This window comes from Varanus komodoensis, unplaced genomic scaffold (genome assembly GCF_004798865.1).
Source record: "Varanus komodoensis strain SLA01 unplaced genomic scaffold, ASM479886v1 scaffold30, whole genome shotgun sequence".
NCBI lineage: Eukaryota > Metazoa > Chordata > Lepidosauria > Squamata > Varanidae > Varanus > Varanus komodoensis.
In genome coordinates this window covers 3203571-3230992 of record NW_025335762.1, presented here as the reverse complement: position 1 = coordinate 3230992, position 27422 = coordinate 3203571, and the positions used below count along the sequence as shown (strand labels likewise).

General features: G+C 43.0%; 2 protein-coding genes across 4 annotated transcripts in view; one reads left to right on the top strand and one right to left on the bottom strand.

Annotated features, from left to right (window-relative positions):
• The window catches only part of RHOBTB2 (Rho related BTB domain containing 2), a 60648-nt gene extending 55768 nt beyond the window's left edge, over positions 1-4880 (bottom strand). Inside the window, exon 1 of the mRNA XM_044437309.1 lies at positions 4863-4880. The gene's annotated coding sequence lies outside the window, so the exon portion shown is untranslated. The remainder of the gene's footprint in view (positions 1-4862) is intronic.
• An 11044-nt stretch (positions 4881-15924) lies between these two features.
• The window catches only part of PEBP4 (phosphatidylethanolamine binding protein 4), a 250014-nt gene continuing 238516 nt past the window's right edge, over positions 15925-27422 (top strand). Inside the window, exons 1-3 of one of the 3 annotated variants that reach the window (XM_044437566.1) lie at positions 15925-16011; positions 24107-24234; positions 25785-25917. In XM_044437566.1, the coding sequence (XP_044293501.1) occupies positions 24113-24234; positions 25785-25917 (255 nt within the window). In that variant the 5' untranslated portion in view covers positions 15925-16011; positions 24107-24112. Of the gene's footprint in view, positions 16012-16378; positions 16463-16685; positions 16774-24106; positions 24235-25784; positions 25918-27422 lie in introns of those variants that run through there. The other 2 variants (XM_044437565.1, XM_044437568.1) reach the window with 2 other exon arrangements.

Sequence of the window (27422 nt, the reverse complement as noted above, 5' to 3'; positions counted from 1 at the left end):
CCTAGACTGACAGAAAGACAGACAGGAGGGTCCTAGAGAAAATCTAGGCAGAATTCATCCTGGAAGCCAAAATGACAAAACTGAACAGGCATATCATGAGAAGGCAAAATTGACTGGATTAGACAATAATGCTAGGGAAAATTGAAGGCAGAAGCACAAAAGGAAACCAAATACAAGATGGATTGATTCCACAGCCTTGAGTTCCCAAAAGCTGGACAGGGCTGTCAAGGATTGGCCATTTTGGAAAGCATTAATTCACAGGTTTCCCTACGTCCAAGAGGATTTGATGGCACTTAAGAACAACAAATCATACGAGGAGACAACATTCCAAACATGGGATGACACAACTGAAATGTCCCATTGGCTTAATGAGTGAAGGCAGGAGAACGAGTAGGTTTTCAGAAGAGGCTTTTGGGTTCATCTGGGACTAGGCTACACCAGTCTGAAGCTTTAATGCGGAAGTGTTGAATCACCAGGCCTTTCAAGTGAAGCCCCTTCCTTGTTTCTGCTTTACGTCCTCTGACTGCCTACAGTTTGGCAGTTTTGTGGTTTCCTGGATTTTGCAGTTTTGTTCTTATTCCAAAAGGAGGGGGAAGAGGATTTTTACTCTGCATTTATATCTTCTTGCAAGGAACACAAGAAAGTCTACATAGTTCTCCTCCACTCCATATCATCCTCACAAAAGCAACCCTGTGAGGTAGGTTAGGCTTCGGCAAGGGGCGGCATAGAAATGTTTTAATAATAAATAAATAAATAAATAAATAAATAGGCTGAGAGTGCATGCCTGGTCCAAAGTCACCCAACTGGGCTTCATGGCTAAGTGTGGACTAGAACCCGCAACTCCCAGGTCCCCAGTCTAACATACTAACTACCATACCGGCTCCCCAAAGCTTACTTAGCGTCTGCAAAAGCTTTAATCTAATCTGTGTAGGTATGTGCATTTTGGCCCTGCTCCTTTGTCTTTGATTCCACCCCTTTCCCTTTAACCCCACTCGCTATTGAAATGTGGCCTTCGGGAACTTTTCTGAAATTAAATTTGTCCCTCAAGCTGAAATTGATTCAACACCCCTGGTTTAGTGGTTAGGTGCTTAGAACACTGAATTTAGAATTATGTCTGGAAATTGAGACAATGCAGCTGCTTTAAAACTGGTAAGATATATCCAAACACCTGTCCTCAGTTGCTTGGTATACTCCCCGACAACTTTTAGAGCAAAGAGAACATTCTAGCTTTCGGTGGCAGCAAAGACTTTAGGACTCTCAAGCTTTGTGGTTGGCTGAAGATAATACCATTCTGTTGTGGCAACTAGCCACAGGTATTAAAAATGGGAGTTCCCTTCCTAGTGGATCTTTCTAATTAAACACTCAAATTCACTTCGTTCTGTCAGTTTTCTGTCATTTGTTCTTTCATCATACTATAACTAACCTTGTTAACTTCTGTGTATCAGAGAGTCATAAGAATAGCAGAGTTGGAAGGCCACTGGGTCCAACCCCCTGCTCAGTTCAGGACTCCAGGTTAAACCGTCCCTCTCAGGTGGCTGTCCAGTTGCATCTTGAATGCCTCTCGTGTGGGAGAGCCCACCGCCTCGCTAGGTCTTTAGTCCCATTGTTGCACTGATCTAACAGGCAGCACAATGTTCCCGTTCTCTGGTTGGAATCTGCCTTCCTGTCACTTGAGCCTGTTATTTATCCTGCACTCTGGGATGTTTGAGAAGAGGCCCTGTCCTTCCTCTTTGCGACACCCTTCCAAAGACTTGTGGAGTGCTGTCCTTTCTCCTCTCAGTCTTCTCTTCTCCAGGCTAAACATGCCCAGTTCTTTCAATCTTGCCTCACAAGGTTTTGGCCTCACATGCCAAAAAAACCCACAGTAGTTTGGTTTTAGTAACACCAGCTAACTAACATAAAATAAAGTTCCTCCACAGGTCAAAGTATTTATATATTTCAAACAGAGCTTTGTTACTATCTGTGTTATATTACAGCTTCTTCCTTATCTCTGGGAACAGTAAATAAGCCACTGTGGCCATTTACATAACCAACCGGATTTAAACCATGATGTGTCCTATAGCTCCATTTGTTTGCACAATGTTCATTCAGATTATCTGCCCAAATGGATTGTCAAAACTACTTGTGGTTTATGAAAACAAAGGCCTTTAAATATCCCTTTAAACAATAATCCAACACAAATAAAAATGTAGAAAGCTAGAAAGTGCCAGCTCAGTTTAATCTGTTGAAACCAAGGGGATGGGATTTAGTTTCCTTCCCAGTTTCATGAGTCTGAAATGCATTTCCAGGGGAGATTTGCCAAGCCCCCTCCCTGCCTGTTTTTATGCATGGTCTAAAACAGCTTCCCCTTTTCGGGTGGGGGGAAGGCTTTTTAAAAAATGGCCATTAACCTGGCTCACATGACATGATAACCCACAGTGGGTTACGGAGGAGGTCGTTGCAATGTCCAAACCTGATGCCATTTGGCATCAGGGAGGCCTGTTTTTCACGACCAAGCAACCCCGGTGGCCAATGTCTTGCTGCTATTTTATTCACGGTGCCTTGTGTTCAAGGTGGCCTGTTGCAATGACTGAACGCGGCAGGGCAACTTCCTTCAGCGTTCTCGGGAAAGCGAGTAAGCAAGAACCCCTGCCAGTCCTTGCAATCCCACGAGTGCTACCCCCACCCTTCGTCATCCACGATCAGTGGTCCTATGCAAGTGTGCGCATTTGAAAATCCACAGCTGTGAAGCTGATGTTATTTACCCCCACACTTTACTGCTCTGCCATTAAATCTGCATTTACGGATCCCTCTCATTTTCCTGCACTGAATTTGCATATCTCGGAACATGCTCCCGGAGGAGCTTCACATGACACCATCCTTGATCTCCTTCCAGTGCCAGGTTAAAAATTTTTTATTTGCCAGGTATTTTAATGATCAACTAATGTTAGCCTTTTTAATTGATGTTTTTATGTGTTTTTATTGATGTTTTCAACAGTGCTTTTTTTGTAAAAAAAAAAAAAAAGTGCTGGAACTCACGTCTTGGGGTCACACTTTTACACAATGGTTGCCGCCGGCAGTAAGCACTCAGCACGCAACCACACGACCGCTCCCAAGCCCAGCAGTGCCCTCACAATCACAATCACCCCACAGGCACTATGTTAATGGTTTAATGGTTTTTGCAATCTGCTACGCCCAACAGGGCGATTCACAATCACTTGGAAAAATCCATCAAAAAACGGTGCCGGAACACTGCTCCGGTGCGTTCTATGACAAAAAAGCCCTGGTTTTCAAGCTGCTACTGTGTTATATTATTCCTGTTATAGTCTTGTTGAGTTGCTAAGTCCCATGTATTCTGTTTTTCACTGTTTTTATTGGTTATTAATGTTATTTATTCTGTTTTCTATTGTACACCAGCCAGAAAGCCCAATGGGCTATGGGGTGGGTTAAAAATACAATAAATATATAAATTTCTTCACTAATACTCCTCAGTCCCTGCTCTGCCTTGAAATTTGCTTATCTTTATCAATCCTCCTCCCTCCTTGTTCTGTAACCCATATTACATTTGACAGCTAACAACGGGGACTATTGCAAGGAAGCAACAAACCTGAAGGGGAAGAAGAGAGTTAGAAGAAGTTGGCAACTGCAGGAGCAGCGGCTTTCCAGATGGGTGGAATTGAAGCTAGCAATCCAACCACTGGTGGGGAGGAGGAAATCAACAAGGACATTGACAAGAGCAGAATATTGGTTTATCGGGCTAAATAGAGAATGGAAGGTGCATTTTTTTTTTTAAGTATGTGAATGTGTTAGCATGTTCATAGGGCCTCAGAAAATGAAATTTGTTTGGTGGTTTGATGCCGGGGCAGTTCAGTGGCATTATAGAAAGGGTGTTGACATGAGCATTGCAGAAATTAACATTCCTGCCACAAAGGCATCTGGGATACGTGCCAGGAGCTGGTGGGAGAGGTGAGGGTGAAGGGGTGGGGTGGGGAAAGAAGCAAGCCATGGAGAGCTGCAAAACATCCAATTGTCTGACAGGTCGGTAGGTGAACAACCGACCTGGGGTGACTTGGATTAGTGCAATGTGTGAACTCACCTGTTCTGTATTTTCCTAGTCAATAGGTTACTGCTAGTACTAGTAGAGGCCATATAGTAACATAGGATGGTTACAAATGGAAAATATTGCCTGGACATTTTGAAGTGTAGGCATCCTTATGACAGTCTAATCAAAGCATGCCTCTTGAGAGATCAAAAGTTCAAGCACCTGTGTTTTGACTGATATCAACAAACCAGTTCTAGCACTTTTCATCTCCAGCAAAAACAGATTCTGTATAATGTTAGGTGGGTTTAGGGTGCCCATTCAAGACAAAGCCACTGCATAAATACCTTGTTTTATAACAGAGAACAATATACTGGCATTGTGGGAAAAATCCCTCTAAGCTTAGAGAGAGCAGGAGATTCGGGGGGGGGGGGGCAGATGACATAAGTATCAATGCTAATTCAAAAGTACCAGTTTTGTGTCCTTGTTAGTTCTGGATCCACTATGCCCCTGTTGGGTGCCCCAATTACATTCCATGAATAAGACAAGGCATTGCATGATAAAAACCAAGGTCCACTCACAAAAGGTCCCCCTGCTTCATTTTTGGGGATCCCTTCACCCCAGACCATTCCATTCAGCAGGGTCTGCTGATTTGCTCTGTAGTATTTTCAGAGGGTTTGAGGGGCTGCCATGTGGAGGAGAAGGCAGGGAAGTCCACGTGCACCAGCACGGTTGGCCCAGTGTGATTCTGGATTGTTCGACCCCTCATCTCCAAACACTCAACATTACATTTTCTGCATAGCATCAGAACACCTACATGTATCTTTAAAAAGGCTAAACATACCAGATTCCTTTAGGGTGGGTTTTTCTTCCATTCCTTTTTCTCAGCAGATTTGCTTTCTAGAAAGTTTATAATCCTCTTCATGTGCCTCTTGAATCTCTAGTTATTCATCAGCATAATTCTGGAACACTGAACACCGGAATGGAACTGAGGACAGAACTCCAAGGGAAGTCTTCCTGGTTCTGAGCAGACTGCTGGTGTTTCTTCACAAATCTTGGAAAGCACACAACTTAAACAGCCCCTGGCGTCATGTGTCACAGCACAACACTGCTGATTCATGTTCAGTCTGTTACCAAAATTGTGACTCTGTCTTTATCACCTGGCAGGAAATTAGTGGCCAGATTGCAGAACAAAGTACAGCTCGTCTCACAGCATAATGACATCACAGACCTGCACCCTGAATCCTCCGGGGATCTTGATCTGTTGTTCTTTGAAGATGACTCCACAGTTAATTCAGGAAGAGGGTTCAGCCACAGAAAGGTGTCCTCAGGCTTCCACATCTCCAGGACCCAATTCCCAGAAAATTCCCAGAGATCAACTCTACTTTGGTTCTGACCATGAAGATGCTTGATGGTCCAAACTGCTGTCATGCAGTTGCAGCTTGAGGCTGCTGAAACAAGCCTTTGAGAGACAATGCCTCAGTTGGCGAAGAGGTGAAACCAGATGGCCTCAATGCACTCAAACTCTTTCAGGTTCAGCACCAACTGGAGCTTCCTGTGGAGCAGCTCTCTTCTTGCTTGCTTCTCTAAGAAACCAGACTTCTGCTGGGGGTCCAAGAAGACCGTGCTCCCTTCCCTTGGTCCTAAATCCTTTCCCCCAAGTTGCTGATTAACCTGGTGGTTTCCTGGGTTTTATGCAGTTATTTATACATTCTAAAAGGTTGAAATGTCTCTCATAAGGCTGTATTTGTTGCAGTAAGAGCTTTACACTAAAACATGCCAATATTTTGTACTGCTTTGCCCCGAGTTTTTGACGACTAGAATAAATGAGGATACATGCAGGGGCAAATTGCATAGTTCTAAGCAAGACAGTACCCAAGCCTAGTTTCTCAGTAAGGTAGGAAGCAGAGCTCTGCCATCATCATTCACATATAAAAACCAGTCCTTACCACAGCTGACTGTGCAGAGGAGAAATGCAATACTGTCCTATTTGGCTGGCCGGCATTTGAAATTCTGCAGTGCAGTGTTCAGCCCTACCAAAACAAAACTCAGGATTTCATTTCCTGTGGGTACTCACTCAGCACCGTCCTTGTGACTGCATATTGTATGTACTTTATATATAGGTCAAACAAAAACACGATTCCCAAAATAGAACCCTCCTTTGCTCCGAGGAAAGGTTCTGCAGCTGTATAAATGTTGCTGGGGAAGGAGCTCTCTCAAGGTGCCTGTGGGTGGGTATTGTCAGGTGCCTTATATAATCCCTGCAGGGGAATATCGCAAGTTTGGGGCTGCAGCTCGAGGCTAGTCAAGGTCACTGAGCCTCTGCTGTGTGATCATTTTAGAGAACTTGCCCATGCATACCAGGGAAGTCAGGTGACCATGAAAAGAGAGTAACCAGGCATGTAATTGCCAGGCATGGCTTCTAGCCTACACTTGGCCTTGCTGCAGGGGCCAGTAAAGACCTGAGGCATGCTGACCTCAGGTGACCAGGTGCAAAAGAAATACAAGGCGGCTGAGAGAATGTCGGCAGGGGTAGCTTTTCTTCTCTTTGTAGCCCTGTTCTGTGAGCACCAAGATGTTCCCTTCTCCTCAACTAGCCAAGGGTATAACAGATCTTTACCTTTGCATCTGGTCACTTCCATTTGATTCGAACACCGACAGCACTGCAAAACTTTGCAATTCTGAAAAAGCATGGTGGTAACAGGGTTATAACCTCCTGCAGTTTGAAGAGGGCCAAATGGTCAGCTTCCACCTGGCACAATTCTTTTGTGGAATTTCCTGCCATGTGCAGTGATAGGCTCTAGTTTGGATGGACTTCAGAGGGGTTAGACAAGCTTACTGAGGACCGATCCATCAGCAGCTACTTGTCCCAGTGGTTACATGCCACCCCCTCCAGGTTCTGAGGCACCAGGTCCCCGAGTACCAGGCACTAGGCAGCAACAGTGGGAGAATATTATTGTGTCGTGCACCACTTGTGGGCTTTCACAAACCATCTCCTTGGCTATTATGCCAAACTGTTCTCTGGGCTAGAAGTGGGGGTGCCCCGGGGTAATCTCCAACACTGTCTTTCAGGGGGCACACAGCTAGCGTTCCTCACCCGTGCCTACAATGTTCAACCACAACATTTATAATGACTTCTACGTTTTTTATAGAAGGGGTGTGGACATGAGGGTCCACTTCCATGGCAGAGATGTCCAAGGGGCTGCATTCCAGTGGCAGTGGGGCTGAAAGTGAAGGTGAAAGGCCAAAAATACAAACACCAGTAGCACCAAACAAAAACAAACTCCCCAGCATATTTGAATGTGAAGCTCATGCAGCCACTAGCTCTGCCCTGGAAGAGGTCTTTCAACCTTATAGAACCAGGAAGGATGGGACAAATAACCAAAGGATCAGTGACTGGGGGAAAGGGTGTGGTCTTTTGGACCTGCAGTTCTGTACCCCATCGCATGTTAAAGTGTTTGCCAATTCTGATTTTAATAAAACCGACTCTAATAGGACCCTCCAGGACTACAGCACTAGAATGGAGCTTCCTTCCACTGCCCTGATCATCTGCTGCTCTGGGTGACCCCTGGACTTTGGCCCCAAGTTCCAGCCCCAGCTGAGCCACCGAGGAGCTTGTGTGTCACCTGACTATGGCCTACCTGCTTCAGGCTGGCGATGTCACTGCCGCAGACAGCAGGCGAACAGCTCCATCTTATGGCCATCTGTGGCACTGGTGCACTCCTAGCATGGTAAGGTACTTGCGGTTTTCTCGCTGCTAAACAGGCTGGTTGGAGGCTGGGAGCCAGCCATGGTGGATGCAACCTTTTGGTATGGCAGCTACCTCTGAATGGCTTTTTTAAAAACTGGAACTGGACAGGGAAGCCCTCGCAAAAGAGGATGGTTCTCTGTAAAAGAGGTCACCTAGGCTGACTGGTTTTCCAGTAGCAAGCAGATTTTGTTCACCAACATGTGAGTCATCTCTGGATCTCAGGCACATTTCAAATGGACCTTTCATTTTGGAAAGGAAGCACTAGCAAGGACCACCTAAATTCTATTTCCAGAAGAGCATATACCTGTCCCTGAGCTTATATATCCTGGAAGGGAGTCTGAAGAATTAGTGCAGGCAATAGTGACAAAAGATGAAACTCTCAACCTTATTGACACACTGAAAGTCAGCAAGTCACCCAGTCCAGATGGTATCCATCACAGAGTTATCAAAGAACTTCAGCGTGAAATCACTGACCTTTGTACTAAAATATTTAACATGGCACTAAAATTAGCCCTTGTACCAAAGAATTGGAGAATGGGTTAAACACCAATGTTTAAAAAGGAATCCAGGAGGAACCTGGGAAATTACAGGCCAGTTAGCTTAACATCAGTTCTTGTGAACTGCTTAGAAGCTCGTAAGAAGATAGAATCAGTAAACACATAGAGGGACAAGCCCTGCTAAAAAAAAAAAATCTGCATGGCTTCCACAAGGGAAAGTCTTGTCTCACTAACCCTTTGAATTCTTTGAGAGTGTCAAGAAGCACATAGACAGGGACAATCCAGTATACACTGTTTACTTGGACTTCTAAAAGGCTTTTGACAAAGTCCCTCAGCAAAGGCTCTTGAGCAAACTAAGCAATTAAGGAATAAAAAAGGGGATCCTCTTATTGCTCACTAACTGGTTAAAGAACAGAAGACAAAAGGTGGGAATAAATGGCCATTTCTTCCAATAGAGAGATGTCACAAGTGGATTCCCCCAGGATGCTGTATTAGGATTGGTACTTTTCAACCTATTCATCAATAATCTGGAATTGCGAGTAAGCAGTGAAGTGGCCAAGCTTGCTGATAACACTAAACTTTTCAGCATGGCTGAAACCAAAAGGTATTATGAGGAACTTCAAAGGGATCTCTCCTAGCTGGGAGAATGGCCATCAAAATGGCAAACGCATTTCAGCATAAGGAAGTGCAGAATAATGCATGTTGGGACGAAAAAGTAATTCCCAACTTCAAGTATACACTGGTGGGATCTGAACTACCAGCGACTGAGCAAGAAAGGGTAGCAGTGGACAACTCAGCAAAATTACTCCCCTACTCTACATTCCAGGACAACTGTTTCTATGTATGTGTCCCTTCTTTTAGTAGATCACAACAAACAGGTCACATGAAACTTGCAAGATTCCTAGCCAGCGCTATTAAAATAAGATCTACTTTTGTTTTGAAACTCTAATTTCTATAGGTTCTGAGATGCTTTGTATAATGAACTATCCAATAACTTGGCACTGGCATTTAATATAAATCATGGAATGTCGTAAGGAGGCTAGTACATTCTATTTGTTCTTATTTCTGTACATTTGTATTGTATATGCTAAGGCTATGGCTGATGCAGATAAAGACTGATTATTAGGCTGATATACCACCTACAACCTTATTTGGATAGGGATGGGCTAACTAGAGTTATTCCTGTACTGGTAACCTCTTGGTAAGATTACTGCAATGTATTATACACAAGGTTGCCTTTGAGAATGGTCTTAAAATCCCAGCTGGTCCAAAAACAGGACAATGGGCTTGCTAATCAACATGATCATAGTAGACCAGTACTTTACCATCCACAGTGGCTGCCCGTCCACTTCTGGGCCCAATTCAACATGCTGGTGTTGACATTCAAAGCCCTGACTAGCTTGGGGGCAGGTTACCTGAAGGACCATCTCCTCCCATATGTACCAGCCCAGATCCAGGCACTCTCCCAGGAATTTAGCTTCAGTCTGTTTTAAATCCTGTACTGTATTTTAAATCTCAGTACTGCAGCTAGATTTCATTCTAGAGCTCATTTTTATTTTACACTGTAATCTTAACTATTTAAATGCTTGTATTATATTTTATGCTTTAAATAGTTTTTAAATTGTTGTGAATTGCCCAGAGAGCATAGACTATTGGGCAGTATTAAAACTCAATGAATCAATAAATAATAGTTGTGAGCTCAAATAGTGTAGCTGGAGTGTAGATGCTCAAATAGATGTAAATAAGATTTTATTCCATTTATACTTGGCTAACATGCAAAAACATCAAGACGGCATACACAGTTCTTCCTCTCCATTTTACCATCATGCCACTCCTGCAAGATAGGCTAGACCATAGGCCAAGATCCATCTGTGAGATTCATGACTCAGATTTCCCAAGTCTTAGTCCAATGCTTTAACCACTACAGCTAAGCCAACATTGGTTCCCTTAATCACTGGTGTTTATTGACAAAACAGTAGGACTATCCAAGTCATGGATAAATCAAGTTAGTAGAAGTAGTACTATTGCATTGCATCTATACCTCACATGTCGTTCCTGTTGCAAGGAACCCAGGGGTGGCTTCCATAGTCCTCTTCCACTCCATTTTACCCCCATAACAACCCTGTGAGGAGGGCTAGGTTGCAAGTCAGTGACTGACCCAAAGTGATCTTCATGGCTGAGTGGGGTCTAGAAGCATTATTGCCCAAGTCCCCACTCCAACACTAACCACTGCACCAAGTTCGATATATAAAACACATACCACTAATACGTATTTAAGAACATCTTTATCTGAAGTGGGGGAACCAATCTGTTGTGTTCTAAATTTTGTCACAGGCCCATCTGCCTCTTTAGCTCATGATATTGCTGAAGTTTAATCCAGCATGACTAAGTACAGCTGTGCATTAGCAAATGGTGCAAACAAAATACAGAAGCCTAAACTCTGGCAGGTAAATATCCTTGCGACTAATCTGTAGTGTTGGCTCTGGCAGTGAATCCACTGCCATAAATGCTGTATGTTGTGCTTATACCCAGGCCAAAGTCATCTGGCACAGCTGCTGGGCATTAGCTGCAAACCAGTCGGGTTTATTTAAAATTACCTTATGCTGTGTCTGAAACACTGCACTGGCTGGTACATCCCAGTATATTTTATGTGTGTTTCATTTCATCTGTGCCCTGCTTTGTGCAAGCATTTGTCCTTAGCTTCAGGTGTGGCCTCTGGTAAAGGTGTATCTGAAGGATTTCTCTGCTTGGAGCTTGCAAAGCATCCAGGGTGCCTCAGGTCTCCCTTTCAGCACCCCCATTTCAAAGAGACAGGCAGGAAAGAAGGGGAAATGGCATTGTGCTGCTGGTGAGTATAGCCATGTTCAAAGCACAGTGCTTTGAAGCAAGGGCAAGGAACAGTTTTCATCCTTCTCTGATTTCAGAGAAACTGTTGGGGGCTGCATTTGAGGCATGTGCAGGTCAAAGGAAAAAAGGAAGGACTGAAATATCAGTTCATTCTAGCTTGCTGCCAGAAGCAAAGCAGTGCCGTCAAGTGATCTCCAACTTATAACAGCCCTATGAATGAAAGCCCTCCAAAATGTGCTATCCTTGACAGCTGTGCTCAGCTCTTGTGAATTCAAGGCTGTGCCTTCCTTCATGGAATTGGTTCATCTCATAGTTGGCCTTCCTCCTCTTCTTGTGCCTTTAACTTTCCCTAGCATGATTGTCTTCTCCAATGAGCCTTGCCTTCTCTTGATATGACAGTTTCGGTTTTGTCATTTCTGTTTCCAGGACAAGTTGTAGCTTGACTCACTCTAGGAAGCAGGATTCTTGGACATGACTTGATGGCATGGAACAACAACATGAACCTAAACAGTAGCTGCTGGAGTGCAACAACAGAAGATTAAAATTAGATTAAAGGAGACTAGTTCTATCAATGGTACTAGTCACGATGGGCAAAGAGCACCTCCATCTTCAAAGGCAGCCATGAAGCCTCAATTGCTGGAAGCAACAGCAGAGCTTCTCAGAAGCACTGGCTGGGTAATGTGGGCATGGCATGCTAGACTAGATGGACTTTTTGTCAGATCCAGCAGAGGTGCTCATATATCGATATTGCTAGAAAGTTCTCCGTGAACCTCTTCCCCTCTAGAGACCTTACAAAAGCCAAATCAGTCAATGTTCCACATCCCCATGAAATCAAATGGGTTTCCAAATCTACAAATAAGCACTTCCTTCTAATTGATTTTGATAGAACTTACTGGTTGTAAAGAACTTTTGCAGGATTGCATGGCAGCCTACGGAGAGAAGAAAGGGGCCTTTTTTCTTTTTAGAAAGAAGCCTCCAAGCTTGAACAGTTCCAAGTATTAAATGCCCTGAGGCTATGCTGCTGATAGCAGGACAAGAGAAGTAAAGGAAAGGAATTTTACCTTTCCTTCATTTTTTAAACAAACTTTTCTTCTAGATGGGCTTTTGTGTCTATCTAGAGAAGTTATGTTGCTGGAGCTTGGGTTAGGAGCAGAAAGACCTTTTGATTTCTCATATCCTGGCTACTTCTCTCTCTCTCCTTCCTTCCTGCTGAATGGCAAATGGCACCTTTCCCCCACTGTGCTTCCAAAATTGCATTTATGACTTCAAAAGAAACTGGTTATGAGGGTGTTATAAGGATCAGAAATTAGAGTCCCCATCCCAAGTTTACAGCTGCCAGTTGCCCGAAGTGTCTGATTCTACCTAATCATAGAAGCTAAGTAGGATCCAGTTTGGTTAGAATTTCGATGGGAGACTTGAGTCCCTGCATGGAGCAGCAGGTTGGACGCAATGGCCTTTCCAACTGTACAATTCTATGATTCTTGTGAACCACCCAGAGAGCTTTGGCTAAGGGTGGTAGAGAAATGTAATAAATAATGCATACATTCTTTTTAGCAGAGTTTATAGCTGAAGCAGGAAGACTCTGAACAATCATCACACAGGAATTCTGTGATTGAATATCTTCATATAGTTTTATTTTCATGTAATTTTCTCATAAGATTAATTCATACAACTAAGAAAGCACAAAAGGGGATGCACAACACTACTGTTTCCCATCTAGTGGATCAAGTCTGAACTTCTGCACTGGTATAAACTTCCTTTCACGAGACCCTCTGTCTTCATGATACCAAATGTAAAGAAATGTAATTGTTCATTAGTAAAAGAAGCATTTTATGAAGAAAAGGTAAGAATTGCATGTCAGTCCACTCCAATACTTAAGTAATAAGTTCCTAACTTTAGAGGGAGGTTTTCGTTTTTAAGACCTCAGAGATGTGGCAGTGGTGAAATCCACATTCCCCAGACAGTTAGGTTTCAACTCCATCTAGTATGTTGGAGAACTCTGTAGAGGCGCCCCCTTCATTTTTTGTCTTGTTACACAGTAAATGGCATGGCCTGTTCCCACTGGGAATAGCAGTGGCCCCTGTACAGCAATAATTTAAAAATATATACTTGCACTTGGTGACAAAGATGGCAACAATAGGAGCACCAACCAGCTGGCTGCAGAAACAGCTGGCTCGGAAGAGCTGCTGCAGGAATGGGGTGAAGCGTTTCTGGTGACAGATGAAATCCTTCGCTGGGAAAAGCCATGGTTTCCACCTGCCATGAGAGCTGTAGTTTCCTCCATTTTTCTGATGATATACTACTTGGACCCATCTGTTCTTTCAGGTGTTTCTTGCTTTGTCATGTTGCTTTGTTTGGCTGACTACCTTGTACCTGCTCTTGCACCTAGAATTTTTGGCCCCAGTAAACGAGCTACTGAACAGCGGCAACAATTCCACTTAAAGCCACACATCTTCTGGGAAAGAGCTTCAGGTTTTTTTATCCATTAGCTGATGGTCATTTGGCTTTCAGACAAGTTGCTGCTGTAAGTGCAAAATGTAAATGCTACTGTATGAGATTCTATTACTTAAAAAAGTTCTTGCTCTATTCACTCTAGTATGTTTTATGCTTTGACAGTGCTGGGTGTGTACAAGGGTTTTCTGTATTGCACAGTGCTCCACACACTCCTCCTCTCAAGCCCCTTAAACATTTATGCTACCTTCTGCAGCCCCACAGGCACCAGGAACCCATTCTGTAGGTAAAAATACAGAAATCCATGCATGCAGTTGTTTGGTTTGCACTGCTACATGTTTGTTCTATGGGTTTATTCCTGTTAAATACCACTATACAGTAGAAAAGTACCATCATTGCTATATTGTAGCTGCTTTAAATAAGTGAAATTGATTCTATAAAGCAAAATAAAGAGAGGGTCAGAGAGCTGTTGCATGGTCCCTGGAAGAGTGAACTAGGGCCTGTAGAATATTTTGGTGTTCCCCTTCTAAGGCCATAGACACAACCTTGAACTTGGGAGGAGGAATCTGAACACAGCTGTTTCTTCCTGCCCATGAGATCAGCTTTGGGCGATAATGCAAATAATGGGGAAGGGTTGGCAAAGGGAGAAGCCAAGGATGCACAGAAAACTAAAGTCTCCCAACTTGTTGGAGTCAATGCAGCACAGGGCCGCAAGGTTTGCAGGGGACGCCGTATGAGGCGAGACTGAGGGAACTGGGTCTCTTCAGCCTGGAGAAGAGGAGACTCAGCGGGGATCTGTTGGCAACATACAGGTATGTGAGGGGATGTCACACGGAGATGGGTAGAGACCTCTTCTCCCCTGCAGAGGAAGGCAGGATGCGCTCCAACAGAGCAAAGCTCAGGGAGCCAAGCTTTCATTTGGATGCCAGGAAGCACTTCCTGACAGTCAGAACCCCGAGGGTGTGGAATGGGCTTCCAGGGGAGGTGGTTGAGACCCCATCGGTGTGGGAGTTCAAGGATAGGCTGGACGTCCACATGGTGGGCATATCATGAGTGGAGCCGGCTGGAGCCGGGGGTCAGACTAGATGGCCTGGGAGGCGCCTTCTGACTCGCTCTGCTTCTATGTTTCTATCTCCTGTCACCAGGCATGCTCAAACACACAACCAGTAAGAAAAGCAACACCAAAGGGGGAGCAAATAGCCCCTGTAACTCCATCTGCTAGCAGAGCATTGGATATCCAGAGTATTTTAGAAAGCTTAGAGTTGTTCCCTTACATAGCCTTCTCCAGATGTATTGGCCTACAACTCTTTACCTCTTCAGCTACCATAGCTAACAGCTTTGCTGGCTGAGGATGATGGGAACTGTTGTCTTTCTCACCTGTAAAACACAGCTTCCAGCATCCCCAACCTGTGTAGCCTTTGACCATGCTAGCTGAAGATGGAAAGGTAGCCCAACGAACCTGAGAAGCACCAGGCTGGAATAGAAAGATTTGTTGACCTGAAAAGACTAGAGAGTAACAAGTCTTAAAGGCAACCAGAATGAAAAGAATGCACGTGTGTGAAGACTACATGATCTACCTAACCTCATTTCTGGGCAGGGCCAGTAAAGCAGGTACTGCAAAAAGCTGTTAATGTATTTAGGTGTTTTTCTGCACTCAGTATTGTGCTGAATATTTGAACAGATAATGGAAGGCGAGCTATCTAATGCTTATAGTAAGAGTATGTGGAATGTAATCTTGGCTGCATCCCCACACAAGATAGTTAAGACAGATAGATAAAAAGCCTGGACGAATCAATGACATATCCAGGTTTTTCAGACCTTGGATTCCCTTGAATTCCAACAAACAACAGAAGACCTTTTTTTTTAAAACTGTGCATCTATTAATTTGAAATATAATCCTATACACATTTTTCTTTGGAACTGCAAAGCATAATCAGTGGGGTTCATTTTTAATACCCACATTTAAATAAACTTGTGTAGGGCTATAGACATGGATTGCCAATATTCTACTTGGGAATAAGTAAGAATAAGATTTACTTCCCACATGCACGGGACAGAGTGATCGCTTCTCTTTTCTTCCACTCTGTATCCACCTCCTCCCTTTCTCATCTCTCCAGCTGTACCCTGAAGAGAAGCCAAAAGGTCTATCAGATTCATTCCCTGTGTGTTCTGTCTCTCACCCCACTGGAACCCCACCACCGGGCAGGGAAGGCATTAGAATCTCTCTCCAACTGCCAGCTTTGAGATGGATGAAGGATCGTTGCAAAAGCCAATTGGCAGCGGCTTTTCCCCTTCTCTTGGCTGGCCCTTCCTTGCACCTGCCAGCTGTCTGTCTGGACGAGCTTACATAATAACCGAGGGGTTGACACAGCTGCGGGAATTGCTTGCTTGCAGTAAGAAAACTTCTGAACTCTCTGCTTTAACAGGCCCTGACTCGTCACTCCCAGGTAACACGTGCCCAGAAGCAAGAGCTCTTTAACTTAATTGGTGACACGTGCACTGCAACGGCGCGATCCTTATGCGTGTTTTACACGGAAGTAACGGCTGCATTTGATGGGACTTACTTTCTCTAGTCACAGTTTCCCTGTGGTAGTTGTGTTTGTCTATTGCAGCAAATAGTTGAAAAGGCTGGTGCCACCTTAAAGACAGAAGGGAAATAAATGCGAAAAGGAAGCTGTGTTGATAACCTGTTGCTTTTTGTTTTTAACCTCCTCACTGTTTACAATTCTTCCTCCCCCTTTAGATAAACCTCAAACTTTCCATAATCCTCCATGCAGCTGGGTCATACGCCCTGAAAGTTATTATCAATATTTCTGTACTACTCAATAGCCAAAGCTCTGTGGGATGTTTACAAGGCTGTGCTGCAATAAATTCGTGATGTTTTTAAGGAGTTCTCCGTTAAGCCTGTGGGTAGGGAGCAGCTTCTCCCTAAGGAGACAGGGTAAAACGGCAAAGACAAAGCCAGGTGTTAGAAGGGCTGCAGTACCAGGTGCACTCATTTGAAAATAAATGTCATTGCACTCAGTCCAGTTCACACTTGATTAAACAGCTGGCAAAGGCCAGGCTGCATAGAGCATCAGGGAGTTTTGACGTGAGGGGGGCTGGTTCTTTTGCTACGGGGCTTGGAAGGGAAGGACATGCAAGATTAGTAGCCCAATTCTGTGCAGCTTTATGTGGAACGCCTTGCTCATTATAAGACTTCCCCTCAGGTAAATTTTGCACTACAATCTAACGTATGTTAATGTCCTGTTCAACAGGGCTTGCTCCCCCCCCCCCCCCCCCGCCAAAGTATGCCTAGGATTGTAGCCTAGGAAATGATGTTTTTATATGCTTTCTAAGTAAAGTTTTCCAAGGTGAGTGGTTCCTCTTCTAATTGTAATGTCTGCTCACAACAAAAGTTTTTGTTCTCTGTTTTGCAAGAGACTAATGTATAGGAGACTAAAGTTTGCAGTATAGACTCAGAGTGCAAGCCCCAGCTGAGGCTTGCGATTCTTACTGCAGCTTTCATTTTGAGTTGTATAAGGGCTAGTCACAGTGCTGAACCATATCTCCAAAACCATGGAGTACGGTGGATAGTGTCAGGATCTGGGCAGCTCTGGGCCTCCATCTGGTAGCCAGAATTGAGGTCTGGCCCTGCTGCTGCTCTTGGACGCCTCATGAGTGCTAGGTGGGAGATTTTGGGAGGGAGGGGGGAGAGCTGTGTATAAGCAAGCTCTTTCCTCTAGTGGCTACCTTTGCTACATAGGTTTTGCTGTTGGATGTGGTGCAGGTGAGCTTTTTGCATGTTTCCTGAATGGTCCTGTACCTTGTAAGGTAAGTTGGGCTGAGAGGCTGATTGAAAGTCACCAGGTGAGCTTTCATATTGGGTGGAGGCTGGAACCTGGATCTCCCTGTTGCCAGTCCAGCACTCTAACTGCTGTGCTGCACTGGCTATCTGTGTGTTACAGCATAGGAAATTTCTTATTATTTGATGTATTGCATTAGGTGCCAATAAAAGGATTGCAAGATTAAAATTATATACTGCTGTATTCTGCCCGGAAAGAGGCCTGTATGTTCCATTAGTAGTACAGAAAGATCCAACAACTGCTGGCTTTCATATTTTCAGAGGAAAAGCAATCATTGCATATTTCCCCCTAGATCTTTTCTAGCATTGTCTAGCAAGGAATACAGTGGAATCTTATATATGCTGTCTCTGAGGAAAGTTCTACTGAGTTCAACCTGACTTACTCCCAGGTAAATGCTATAGGATTTTGGTCTAGATAATTAAAAAGGAATACTAATAAATGGGGATGGCCACAAAATATAGCAGCACGAAGTCAGAGTGCTAGCCAGCCATGGCCTTTTCCAAGGTACTCCGTTCTCCCCCAACTTCCCTCCATTTTTTCTCCTTCCAACATGCAAGGTATTCTGTGGCCACTGGGCTTGCTCATTGGATTTTCTTCTATCTTTAGTTATATCCCCCCCTCTAAAGTTTTCTTATACTTAAGGATCAGCCCGTGGAGAATAAGTTTCCTTGTTTAAGCATAAGACTACTGCAGCAAGAATCACACCAGAGACCCCAGCTATTGAAGAATGGGGAAACAGATTAGCAGAATAGACAGTGATGGCAAAGCTTAGCTATGTAAATAGAAAACTGTTAGAAGAATCTAATGACAAATTGAGATTTTACTGAGCTTAGCGTGACTAATGGAAGTTCAGGGAAGTTTGGAAAAGGAAAGTAGTAGAATTTGATTAGAAAATCTGTTGATTTATAGATTTTTTGTTTGTTTTTGGTAAACTTTCATGGAACATGGGAAGCTAGGGAGAGTCAGTTTTGGGGGCTGCAATACATAGATTGTATTTGTTTAAAATTCCCTTGGCAACTTTATTTTTTTAGTTTAGTCTGTTCTGTTTATATTTTTTCCAAGGCTACATTTTTATGTATTTGTTAAGAAAACAACAATTAGAAATTAAGTTTCCTTTTAGGAGTTAGATAATAAGATAAACACTTTAATATATCCCTTTCCCAGCAGCAAAGGAATATAACATGATTCTTAAATTTTTGCCCTTTGCTCCTGAGAAAGGTATGTTACTGGGTAAAGGTTGCTACATCTCTGTCCTGTTTTGGAGTTCTGCCTTTTGCTACCCTTTTTCTTCTCACTTGTATCTGGCTGCTGTGTTTAAGAACAGACAGAATTTTCAAGAATCCACATGAAAACTTGGAGGGAGGCCCAGATGTTACTTCTTGGGTCCTGTTTTTGTCTGTAGTGTTCCCAGACCAAAAGCTGAAACAGGCTTTTAGTTAAACTTCCTATTTAATTTAGCAGCTTGCTTGTTTTTACATCTATGCACAAATTTGAGCTTGTTATTTATTATATTTATATATCACCTTTCTTCCATTGTGGAACTCGGTGGCCAGATGTGATTCCTGGTGGTCTCCCCTCCAAGCCCAGGCCTGCCCCAGACTTGCTTAGCTTCATCACAGTGGATGCCTTAAGTGCCTTCAGATCATACTCTGAATCATTAAATCTAATTTAAACTGCCTTTCCTGGGAGGTGCTGCACATGCTTAGTCAAAAGTAATTCCTCCTGTGTTTCTAGGAGCTTACTACTAGGGCTAACTAAAGAAATGGAGCTTTAATGACCCTCTCATATTTTTAATCACTGACAATTTTTCAAATGCCATGACTGTGAATTAGATATTCACAGAAATAAATTTTTGAGACTTGAATAACACCACAGGGCATGTTAGTGAGGGCACAAACTTACACACGTTTACACACGAAAAGTGGCCTACAAGGCTCAGCATTCCCCTGACTGACATTAAGAGCAGTCGGGAAATCCTTATTTGTATGAAGGACAATTCTTTCGAAAGGGAGGGATGTCAAACCATTTCTTTTCAAGCAGCCCTAAAAACCATTCTTCTTTTCAAGAGGCCTAATGAGTGTAGTTTAATTAGCAACAAAGCCATCCTACTTAGTGGTTTTCTCCTCATTTCTCCGGGCAACACACATTCTCTGACAGGAATTTTCCTGTCAGAAAAAGGGCCTTCAAATATGCACGCACCATTTGCAGGTAACCATCCAGCCCACACAGTTTGTCATACCAATTCAGGTACTTTCTGTCCCTGAGTTTACTTTTGAACAATCTGAACTGGAGTTATGTGGGGGTTGTGACTAAATAAGTGGAAGAAACAGATAAGCGCACTGAGTGAATGGGGTGTGCTCTAGAGGGGTTTGAACAGCTGCCAAAGGGGCATTCCCATCATCAAGCATGAGGCAAGAGTCTCCCGGTGGATTATTTAATGTATTCCATTTGTAAGGTGCAATCCTAAATCCTACAATTCCCAGCATTTCCCCGTCAGTAGGGCTGTCAAGGGAATGGTGGGAACTGTGGCACTTTCTTCTGTCTGAACATGCATAGGATTGTCCTCTAAACTGCCGTTCCTGCAAGGAGTTCAAGGTGCAATTTACCTCACACATTTTAGCCTCACAACAGCCTTGTGAGGTGGGCCAGAGTGACAGAAACTGACTGGCTAAAGGACAACCAGTTACCTTCATGAGTGAGAGGGGACTTTCTTAGGTTACCCAGCTCACATTAATAGCATGGATACGGTCATTAAAAGTTAGAAAATGAGCAATTTTCTCTGACCAAAATAAAATATAAGGAATGAGGAGGCAGTGTGGCATGGTGCTTAGAGCATTGGACTGCGCCTCAGGAGATTTGGGTTCTAGTCTCTGTTTGGACATGAACCGCTGTGTGTGACTTTGGGCCAGTCCCTGACCCTCAGCCCAGCCTACCTCACAGGATTGTTGTCGTAGGGATAAGATTGAGAATAGGAGACAATTATGTATCCCACCTTGAGTTCCTTGGAAGGAAAAAAGGTGGGATATAAATATAATATGGCCATCTATGGAATGGCCTCTGGAGAGCAGTTCGCGTGGCGCCTTCATTACAATCTTCTTGACATCAGGCAAAAGCAACTCTATTCTCCAGACAACTTAATAACTGATTGTATACAGTTTGATTTTAAGGTACATAGTTATATTGCTCCATAGTTTTAACGTATTATTATTATTATTATTATAGCTGATTCCCACCTAAACTTTCAGCTGCATTTTGTTTATTTCTTGTATATTGTTACTATGGTTATATGTTTTCATTTGTGTATTATTGTATACTGCTATGCATTTATGGTTTTTTGTTTTATTGTTGCTATTGGATGTCCATATTTTGCTCTTACTGTTACTTATTTTTCTGTAATCTGCAGAGAGTCCTTTGGACTAATTAACACGGAATGTAAGTTAAATGATACGCATAGCATGCACTGCACATGGTTTGTTTTACCTCTAACAAGCGCAGTGAAGAAATGTTTTGCTTCGAGCTTTAGTGAACCAGAACACCAAACCTGAGAGGGATCCTCAGTTTTGTGGAGCAGTCACAGAAAAGTACTTTTTACATGCTGCATCTAGACCTGGTAGATGGTCATTTGCAGGACTGGTTTTCATGTTATACATTAAAACCGAGCAGTAGGGCACAATTGTAATTACATACTTTAAAGTCCTGTGATGAGCTTCCATTGCATTGACATTGATAGGACTTAACAGTGCTTCATTTGGGTGGGATTGTACAATAGCCACAGAGTATGTGAGGATCACTTAAATGAAGATTCCTGTAGCCCAGTGGGGCAACCTCTGTTTTCCATGCAAAAGGTCGTCTGCCTTTTAACCACTGTGGGACTGTGTGGGGATAAAAATCAAATCTCTATATTGAAATGTACCTAAAAGCAATGAAAATCCAACTGTTACTGCAGGGCATATGCTCTCAAGGCTTCTGTACATGAGGCATTAACTGGACTTAGGATTCTCAATCACAAAAATTCTCAGGTCCTTTTCGTGAGTCTCTCATGTCTTCCAGCCATTTTCATGGCATTTTTTTAAAGTGAGGAAATCATCAATTTGTTTTCAAAGAGATCTGTGTGGTAGTACGGAGATATGATAATTTCAAATGCAGTAGAAGCTGGAAAAAAGTCTTGTGTGTTGGTACAAGTCCACTCTACCACAGTTCCACCTTCCAGTTGGCTAATGGAATATCTAGAAAGGTAGAGAAAAATGCCAGAAGAAAAAAAAACCCTGGTAAGGGAGGCACTCTTCCTTTTGCAAAGAAAACAGAAGCCCCAGTAAAGTCCAGAGCAATTGGGATTGATCAGCTTAGAAGCATAGCGGTTGGTTTGTTTTTATTGTTTCACTCTATTCTTTTTAATTACGTATCTGGGTGACTTAGAGATGTAAGGGGGCAGTCATCCATGGCTTGATTGTGGATGATGGGGCTGCCTTGACTTGCATCACTGAGACCTGGGTGGGTGAACTGGGAAGGAGTCGCTCCCAGCTTCTGTGTACTCAGGACAGCACCGGCATCGACTCGGAGGGCCAGATGGCAGGGTGGCCGTGGTCTTTAGGGGTACGGTTTCCTTCTCTACACTTCCTGTTGAGTTGAATGTAGGTCTTGAGTGTTTGTACCTTGTGTTGGCTGCCCGAGACAGATCAGGAATTCTGCTGGTGTACCGCTGACCCTGCTGCCCATCAGTTCACCTGCTTGAGCTAATAGAGATGCTCTCAGGCTTGGTGTTGTGGACCCCAAGATGATTGTTCTGGGGGGATTTTAACTTCCATGCCACATCTGTTGTATCTGGGGCAGCTCAGGACTTCATGGCCATCATGACAACCATGGGGTTGTCTCAACATGTTATTGGCCCAACACATGTATTGATGACCCTGTGGGATGACCTTTTGCCAGGAGAAAGATGGGGAGTGTGACCCTGCTGATTCTTCTGGAGCTCTCGGTGGCTTTCAATACCATTGACCATGGGGCACCTAGAAATGGGACTTCCCAAATCACAGTCCAGCACTCTAACCAATATACTGCACTGGGTCTTGGGATCCCACTTCAACACAAGTGTGCAGACAGTTCCCCCCTATGCACCTGAGGGTGGAGGGCTAGCTTATGGGGTGCAGGGCAGGATGTGAGGCCCCCATAGCTCTGTCCTCCAACTGGGGAGAACAGGTCAGGAGGAATGGCTGTGAGGGGAAGATGCTGCTACTATCACTACTACTACAGGCCCTTCCAGCTTCCCTTGCTACTACATGAACAAGATTGCCCTCCAGCTAGATCAAAGGATTTCTTGCTTCTGTGGTTCTTGACCTAAGCAAAGGATAACAGAATACTTGGGAGGACTGGCCTCTCTGCTTGACCCAGTCTGAATCCGGCAAAGTGTCTCTTCTTACCAACTGTCAGCATTGGCCTTGAAATGACCGGACAAGATCTTTGCACAGCTGGGAAAATACATTAATCCCTAAGCAAGGCCTTCTGTGTAATAGTTCTGTCCTACATGGAGTAATCTCAATAATCAAGGGCATTTCTGTGATCATGGGAGTAGGTGCTTTAAATACATCAGTTCATAACTTAGTAGTAATGAACTGCACATATTAACAAGCCATTTAAAACTCACATAGTTGACAGATTTAATCATAACAATGGTGAATAATCCATAACGCATCTTGCTCAAAATGAAAGAAGATGGCAAAGGGATATCCCACCTAGAATGATTACAAGAGCTATGAAAGAATCCTAGTCAGCAACTCTTGCTTCTATTGAATTGCCAAGTGGACAAAGGTGATCTCAGACATAACAGACTATAAAGATACCATGGTCAGTAGCCGTACTCTACAAACGCTATCGAATGTTTTTTTCTAGATAACTGGGCAGTAGTCAATGTCCTCTTCCACGCTGACTGAACACTAAAACTAGGCTACTAATGGGGCAGGTGTTTTGCTATACTTGTATTGTAATGAACTGGACATTTATGTCATAATAATGTCTTCGTGAATCAGTTTCCATGGATTGCAATGATATGTTTGACAGAGCTGTTTTAGGAATATTTCTAAGGCACAGGCATTTTTCTAGCAGCTGTCTCCTATGCCCTATGAGGAACTCCAGAATTCATATTAGTAGTTCTTTGTTGAATTAATCAGATTTGGTTATCTTGCTTGAGAAAGATCAGTCTATATATACTAGCTATATTTTGCTAGTTTGGATATGTGGTGAAGCTTGTCTTGCAACTTCTACGCAGAGAGAGAGCGAGAGAAAGCAAACAATGCTAGGATTTGTTTCCACTGTAGAGTCAAGGAGTTCACTGTTGACAAACTATCCATGAACTTTAAAAATATTAAATTTGATTAAAAGCTGCCTATTAGCAACATGCTCTCTGGGCAGCCATTACAATATAGAAATGTACTTACAGTGTAAAGAATTGTAATTAATGTCTGACAGAGGAGGAATTGAATGTGAGATTGGCAAATGTCTTATGTAAGAGCAGTGTAGTGAACAGCAGATAAAAGGGGATGATTTTACATAGGTGCAACATTAGAAGCAAAGTGAATGGTGTGCAGAAAAGACCTGCTACCTGGCAATAGAACATGGAGGTAGTTGCCTGCCTTTAACTTGCAAAACCTCAGCAAGAATAACATTTGGCGCTGTCCTTTCTTGCACCCTTTGTCTTTGGCAGGACAGAATGAAGCCTCTGGTCCCTTACTTCCTGGTGGTTATTTGGATTGTGATCGGTATGCAAGAAGGTGTGCACATGGACGAGTGTATCTTTGAGAAGCTGGATGGTGAAGAAAGCATGTTTTGCAGGTGAGCTCATCATTGATCGATATTTTTGGATGTTTTCTATAGAAATACAGGGGGCCCTTTCAGTGTATGATGGTCCATGTTGTCCAGCAATGCCAAACATACTAGACAAAGATATGCAATACATTTAGAAACAAGAATTATACTAAAGCAAGGTGCCTTAAAAAGGCCCCAAGAAATTAACACATAAAACAAAATTAATATTACACATGCTGAAATGAGCATATCTGTTCAAACAATATTGTTTATGCCTTTCAGCATTGATCCATTCATCTTCTATGCTAAGGAAATCATTTCCTTTGCAAATAGTCCTGCAGTTATTTCTAGATCATATACAACATGGAGCAACTGCTTTTACAAGGGTCATGTCATCTTTAGATAGCCCTAGGCCATGCCCTCTCCTTTCTATCTAAATTTCACCCACAATTTTTCATTTATTTCATTTCTATGCTGGATAATAGTCAAAGATCTTAAAAATGCATTATAAAGACTATTTATATGCACACAGAGAGACACACATATCTAAAATAATTTTAACTAATCAACAGTAAGTGAAATTAAAGACCTGATTAAAAGCCACCACATTCTTGAGAGAAAAATTGTAAGACTCCAACTCCCATCAGCCTGCATGGCCAGTGATCAGGGATGATGGTAGTGACAGCCATACAGCAATTTCTGTGCCATCTGCTCCCTTGGACCGAACTTAGTCTGTCCTTCCTCCAACATGGCAAACAACTTGTTGGGGGGGTGGGGCACTCCCAGCTAGCACAGTGAGATATTACGGCAGCTGTAAGCCAAACTATCTGGTGGGCCACAAGCTGCCCCCCCCCCCAAAGCCAGCATCTGGCCAAGTAACGTTGCAAGAGTTCCAGTAACATAGTATAATGCTATCGATTTCACCTAACAACATCTATTCGCTCCACTTTTGGCTGTAGTACAGTGAAATGCTTCTAGGGCTGTAATCCTACTTAAAGTAGACCCACTGAAGTGAGTCTGTCTTCAGCAAATCTATTCTAATTAGAAGATGTTGGATTTTGCCCTAGGTCTGTCTTAGAGGGCCCTTCTTGGCGGTTATTAAGTAGCATATTAAAGCAGGTGAGAGGTTGGGAGTTTTCAGTGATGCAGACCACAAAAGGGAGGGATTCATCCAGAAAGAAAAATATCAGCTATTTAGCCAGTTTAATACTGGATATTTGGATGCTTATGTAGACATGAACCAAAAATGAAAAGATCCTATTAGCCACACTAATTACCTTAATCATGTGCACAAATGTATGCTTAAAATGTGCTAACAGGTATTTTGAATTAAGCAGGATTGTATTTTAAATATCAAAGTGTAAAGTAATTATTGTGATATGGGTTAGCAGGTATGACAACAGAACAAAAGAGTGTCAGCTTTATTCTGTTTTGAGTTATCTGATATAAGATTTCCTTTGGGGCAAATTGAATATAATTCAAATGAATGCTCTTCACCGGATGCTGCTGCTCATCAACTCAGTTTGTATTCTCTAGTATTCACTGTGAATCTCACTCCAGCACTTCATTTCTTACAGAGGGCATCTACAGATTTTGTATCCAGAACTGGGAGATGTTGCCTGCACCTATATTCCAAAGTGCAACCTATACCGCAAACAGATCAGCAAGGAATGGAGTAGTCCAAAAGTCAGATACCAGCAGGCAGATGAGGTAAGAAATACATAATTGCATTATGTCCAGAAGTTTTTGACAGGTAGAGCTGTATTGAACATAAGACAATCTGTGATTTATAATGATGTTTAACATACAAAGTGTCTCCACTGCTTAGTAATATTTAGTATCATATCAGCACAAATGCAGGTTTTAAATCTTTCTGCAGCAGTTTACAAAATTGATTGTTGTTTCTTTTAATCCAAAAAGCCTACACATCACTATCTCCGCCCCCCCCGCGCCCCCCCCCAATCTTCCTGCTTGTGCAAGTGCAGATTGGTCAGCGGCGTATAGTGAGTGGAATTGTCAAAGCTGGGCTTTTCTGGGGTACTGTGTGTGCCATGCACTACTCCTTGGGGGAAGGATGGGATGAAAAAATAGTATAGATCCTGTATTTAACAAGAGATGCAAGCACAGTGCACAATGAATCACACATTCAGTTCATGACTCATCACTAGTATAGCAAAGTGCATGTCCTTTCTTGATCATGTTGTGATAACTATGCAACGATCTTAGCAACTGCATAGAGCACCACTCACATTATTGCTGAATCCCAGGCATGTCATTTAAATGTGTCATATAAACTGCTTCCCTGGTTTTCTTTTCCTTTTTTTGAATAGGACTTCAGGAATAGGGAGGCAATGATCAAGTTGAGAAAAATGTTTATTCACAAGAAACAAACACAGATCACATGGTTTGAAAATGTGGTTTTAGATGATTAGAGGCATGATTTGTGATAAGATGAAAGTTTGAAAATACTATGCATTCTAAATATCATGATGAAATCGGCCCTCACATTCCAAATTGCTCCAGCTTCTCTCATTTACCGTGTCTATTCAGGATCCCATGGTGCACAGTGGCATCTAGTGGTCGCATCCTGTGTTGCATTTAAATGCATATTTTCAAGATTACTCGAGAGAAAGAACTTTATTTTCTCACTACATAAGGGTGAGAGAGAACTTCCTTCTGGAAATTCTTTCCACAGTTTCTATTGCTTTCATACTATGCCTTTCATTTGTATGGCACTTGCAGTAATAAGACCCTCTAGGTGGAGTGTACTTAAGAACTCTATTGATGCTATTAGGATGGACTATGAGCGATCAAGGACCTGCAAAAATTAACAAGGGGAACATCCATGTGCAGCCTGGGAAAAATGGGAGAGTGTTGTGGTCAGTCAAGAGTGAACAACATAAGTCCATGAGCTGGTTGTCCTCTATTTTTGTTTACAGTTCCCAGGGGAATTCTAAGTTTGTGTCCCATTGCTACCATACTGGGTAACCATTTGAGACTCACCCAGATCTATCAAAAATAGGACAGGGAATAGAGCAATGTCCATGTCCCTGCACCTGCTCTGCTTCTTGGCTTAGTTTTGAAGTCATGTGGCAGAGTTGCCCCCAATTTTTCCATGCCTTCACTTCTGGTTCAGATTCCTTCACTCCTTTGAACTGCTGGGAAATTAATCTCTCATGAGTTGTAGCTGCCAAATTCAGCAAGGAGGAAGAGAA